The following is a 4,914-nucleotide window of genomic DNA, read 5'->3' on the forward strand; positions in this document are numbered from 1 at the left end:
TATGCACAACTATGATGATGGGTGGTATTCTTACCATGGTGACCACAATCAAGTTTTCTTGATTTTTTAGTTTGAACCAAACACTAGAAAATGAGGGTATATATTCACACGTCAATTGTTTTCTTCTTTTGTCAAGTTGAACCTAACTAAGAAAAATGGTGGAAAGTATTTTCACCCCATATTTTTTGGCAAAAAAAAAACACAAGATATATTATTCAGGAAAGTGAAGGAAACACAAGAAAGTAAAGAAAATTAATTTTTGGAAAGTGAAGAAAACGAACCAAACAGCCCCTAACAAAAACTATCCAATATATCCACAATCCTTAGCATAAAAATTTTTAAAACACGCCCAAAAGAACAAGAGAGTATAAGTACACACTTGCACGCAAGCATGCACACACACAAACATATAATTTAATTTTAGGACAAATAAGGTAGTATTATAAAAACCTGAAAGACATATATGATATAAAAACCACAAAAAGAAGAAACTCACCCTTTAAAAATAAAACCAATTTCAATAAGCATGTAAAACAATGTTTTACTAAACACCATTATTGTTTACTTCTTGAAAAAATAAGTAGAAGCGACATAAAAGAAATGCAACGTCTCTTCATCTCTCATTCCTCCTCCATCGGTTTCTATTTTCTAAGGCATGTTTTGCTCCTTTTATTATTATTTTTTTTCCTTTTACTTCCATCTAATTTCTTTTATTATTTATTTTTATAATACAATTAAAATATGACATATTTTACACATGTCTAGAGAGAGCCGTTTGGAGATTATAGTGGCCGGACATCCTTTAAAATATAGGAGAAATGTATCTCCTATACGCTCGGTTCTCCATATGCACAAAAACTAGCCGTTTGTTAATAAAATCTGCGCTTATGATGATGATACCATCAATTCCTGACATCGGGAAACTGAATTGCTCCATGTTCATTACGCAGGTGATAACAAAAGTAATACATCAACAGAGACAATAGAGAAACTAAATGTGGTCGCCGGCCAGAAACGTGGTGTACAATGCTTTGTGATTAATTAAACAAACTACGTCAACCAAGCCCCGATGCATACAGCAAAATGCGGGTAGCAATAAAAGACACTCCGTTCAGGCAGACAGAACAAGGGCAGTGAGTAACGTCCTTGGTTCATCGTCTCCTACCACTTGGCGTAAAGGCGCTCGCTCGCTCTCTTGTGTTTCCATAAGAAATGCTTCCAATTACACTGAATCTGCTGCAGGTGTTGCACAAGTATTAATCCTCAGATGAACGTTTGAAGTCTGAGGAACAAATAATTCTTCAATCAACGCTTTTGAAAGTTGAGGAATCGGATAGACATGGCATAGACAGTGAAGAAGAGAAGGGAGAAACAAGCAAGGACCACTACAGAAATGGCTGTCATCCCAGATTCATAATCAAGAGACAAGAGAAGGGAGAAACAAGCAAGGACCACTACAGAAATGGCTGTCATCCCAGATTCATAATCAAGAGACTCCTTAAGGTATTCCTTCACACTTCCCTTAAAACCAGCCCCAACTAACGGAGTTTCCACATCCCCTAGTTGGGAGGTAATGATGCCTCGTAGGGTCCATGACACCGGCGAAAGGTAATAGAACCAGAGCCACCATTTAGGAATTCTCTGAAAAAGGGATCAGACGAAATTAACACTCCGTAAATCACGAGGAAAACAATAGGACAAATGGTCCACTATTTGCAAAGTATTCCATCACTCACAAACTTAGAGAACAATGAGCATCAACATATAAGCAAAAGAACCAAAATTCATTGTCGAATCTGGTAGAAGGTTACTTACAGGCTTTGGAATAAGAAAGCCAGAAAGCAGATTCCACAAAGAGTAACATGTTGATGAAATTACTGCTGCTAGGTGCTGTGTAGGAGTCAATCCGATTGCCATTATACCATAAAATGTGAAATACGTGAAAGTGAGGGCTAGGTGCTGTGTAGGAGTCAATCCGATTGCCATTATACCATAAAATGTGAAATACGTGAAAGTGAGGAACATGAAGACAAGGTAAAGTAGGAATTTCCCTGTATAGATTAATACACACATGTCAGGACATTGTTTTGCTTACTCTAATCTACCATTGAACAATGATCCTACTTTCAGAAAATACCTCTCTTTACCCTACCATTTAACCAGTTGTTAGCTGCATTGAAAGTAGACTTTTATTGACAAAAGTACATATGCTTAATAGTTTTCTAAGTTGAATACTTATTAAATAACCAAAAATGATAATTTATGGCTTCTAATAGAAATACATAAAACTCCATTTTAAAATTATTTCACAACACCATCAAAGTGTACTTATGTCATCATTTCTTATTACCAATAGAACTCTAGTTATTATGAAACTATTTAAGGACTAATTCATTATATTTTTTATATTAATTCTAACACTATATACATCATCATTGAAATAATAAAAACACTTTTGACATCACCAAAACAATTTAAAACATAGTAGCAAAGTCTACATTATGCATAAAGGAAGTGCTGTCTCTTGACATCACCAAAACAATTTAAAACATAGTAGCAAAGTCTACATTATGCATAAAGGAAGTGCTGTCTCTTACCTAATGTTCTTTCATAATTAATCATGAAATAGGTAATGACACCAAATATAAGTGTTTGTGTTGCTATATACGGAATCTCCACGAGACCCTGTACACATGATATTAAGTACTTAATACCTTGCAAGTTATAAATAAAACCATTAAAACTTTATGATAGTCTGGATTGACCAACCTGGGCTGCTGCATAAGGAAATGAAGAGTACATTCGAGCTGCTTTCTCTCTGTAGAAGATGGCTCTTTCAATGGAAATTATTGGTTGCACAGATGAAGCGTTATTAACTCCAAGAAATAAACATGCAGAATAAAGAGCCCCCATAACCACAAACAGGTCTTGATTTGTTTCCCTATATAATATAAACAAGTTTTACACAAGAAAGAAAAGAATAACATGGAAACTTTTGTAGATAATGCAAATGTCCTGAAACAGCTATCTACTGACAGAAAGAAGAAAAATACAATACTGATGTTCTCCACGCACGGGAATATAATCCCTATACAGAAAACAAATTTAGAGGAATGGATATATTGCTCACTTAGTGGACCTGATTATGATGGAGTAGTCATGTAAAAAGGTTAATCATTATTGAAATATCATGACATAACCAAATACTTCCTATGAAATGGTCGTAAAAGAATCCATGTGGTGCATATAAAAAATGACTAAAAGTGTGTCAAGAGATTGCATAACAGTTGGAATTAGAGCCTTCTCTCTGGAGGCAAAGACATTATGATCTGTGCTTCAAATATTAGAAGGGATGCCAGTCGAATAAAAGGTTTATTTGATTAAAAACTGCAACATGTACTTTTATTAATGAGTACATATCCCTAACCATAACAAAAAAAACTTCACAAAGATAAATAAGACAATCAGAAAGAATTCAGCATTATTTCAACAAGGCTAGAGAATTATGGATGTAGGTAATTTGGGTTTGACCTTAGATGCATGAGAAAAAAAAATTACAAATTACCTTCTCGAACCAACATTCCAGAACACTGAGCCAAGTATTAAAGCAGAGATAGTAGTAAAGAACAATCGAACAGCATTGTACTTTGGACTTCTCCAGTATACAAGATTTTGCTTCCAATAACATATTCTAAATTGAGATAGAGTATCTTGTGAAAACTTAGAAGAGAATCTCAGTGGCTGTGTACCATTAACAGGTCTACTTAGTTGATGAATCAGAGCTTCAACTTCCCTGACAAAGAGTAACAATCTGTGAATTACAGCTACAAGCTTTCTTTAAGTTTGTGAATGAGAATTACTAGGAATTGATCTCAAGTAATCAAACCAAATATTAGAATCACCTGAATTGATCTGAGTTTTTGTATACAGTAGCAAAGTCTATATCAAGCCTCTTTTCACAAGCTGGTGTGCTGATTTCCAGCATCCATGTTGCTGGATTATATCCATCAGTAATGGGAGGGATCCCATGTATCCCCTAGATTAGAAATATAATTGCATATTAATTTTCTCATCAAATAAAACTAAGTGACAGAAAGGATTTTATCCATCAAATTTTTTGAAACAATATCTTTAGTCCCTGCAACTACACCAAATCTCTGAAGTGAGTGGGCTTTGAGATATAATTTTATATTCTGAAAAACCCCCACAAGTTGAGCACTCTTTTCATGGGAAAAAACCTAGATCCTTTTATGGATCGAAACCTAGACTCGCATAGTGGTACCAATATTTTTAAACTCCGCTTTAAATTTGTGGCCAATGGGAATTGAAGTTGGGTTCCCTGCCACTACACCAAAACTCCGAAGTTCTTGGTGAGGATTGAGGGATGTAATTTTATATTCTAAAACAATAAGTGAAAAGTTGACTAGTAGTCTCCTAACAATAATTTGTGATCTCAAGAAACTTCCCAATGCGTACATATTGATAATGTAAACGTGTCGTAGCCTGAACATTTGCATGGTGCTGTAGTCAGTTCAGACACCAGAAGACTTTGCAGACCATTTAACTTTTGGTTTCATCTTTCAGACTACAATAATAGTACTTGCGAAATTGCTTAAGTTTTCTTCAAAGTTGAACAATTAACTTGAACTTATGGATAAAGTGATTTTTATGACAGTATTGGATGTCATATTTCAAAAAGTCTTGATTTGAAATGCCACCATCAACAATTCCAAATATGTTCAGTTGGAAAGTAATTCAGAATCAAACTCAAGTTGTTGATTCATGAAGTTAAAGCCTCATCAAATCCGTACACATTTTCATTTTCAGACTACCTAGAAATCATAGATCCCTTCCCTCCCTCTTTTACACAAATTTCATACACAAAACTCACATTCTTTTTATAAAACTTTAATA

The 4,914-nt window shown here is 34.6% G+C and overlaps 1 protein-coding gene across 3 annotated transcripts in view; it reads right to left on the reverse strand.

Annotated features, from left to right (window-relative positions):
- LOC109829754 (ABC transporter G family member 31) overlaps window positions 977-4,914 on the reverse strand; it is a 38,895-nt gene continuing 34,957 nt past the window's right edge. For 2 of the 3 annotated variants that reach the window (XM_020396783.1, XM_020396781.1), the window contains exons 19-25: window positions 3,903-4,036; window positions 3,566-3,793; window positions 2,770-2,941; window positions 2,598-2,685; window positions 1,992-2,051; window positions 1,816-1,922; window positions 977-1,641 (exon numbers count right to left, since the gene is read on the reverse strand). In XM_020396783.1, the coding sequence (XP_020252372.1) occupies window positions 1,306-1,641; window positions 1,816-1,922; window positions 1,992-2,051; window positions 2,598-2,685; window positions 2,770-2,941; window positions 3,566-3,793; window positions 3,903-4,036 (1,125 nt within the window). In that variant the 3' untranslated portion in view covers window positions 977-1,305. The remainder of the gene's footprint in view (window positions 1,642-1,815; window positions 1,923-1,991; window positions 2,052-2,597; window positions 2,686-2,769; window positions 2,942-3,565; window positions 3,794-3,902; window positions 4,037-4,914) is intronic. The other variant, XM_020396782.1, reaches the window with a different exon arrangement.

Source organism: Asparagus officinalis, chromosome 2 (assembly GCF_001876935.1).
Source record: "Asparagus officinalis chromosome 2, Aspof.V1, whole genome shotgun sequence".
Lineage (NCBI taxonomy): Eukaryota > Viridiplantae > Streptophyta > Magnoliopsida > Asparagales > Asparagaceae > Asparagus > Asparagus officinalis.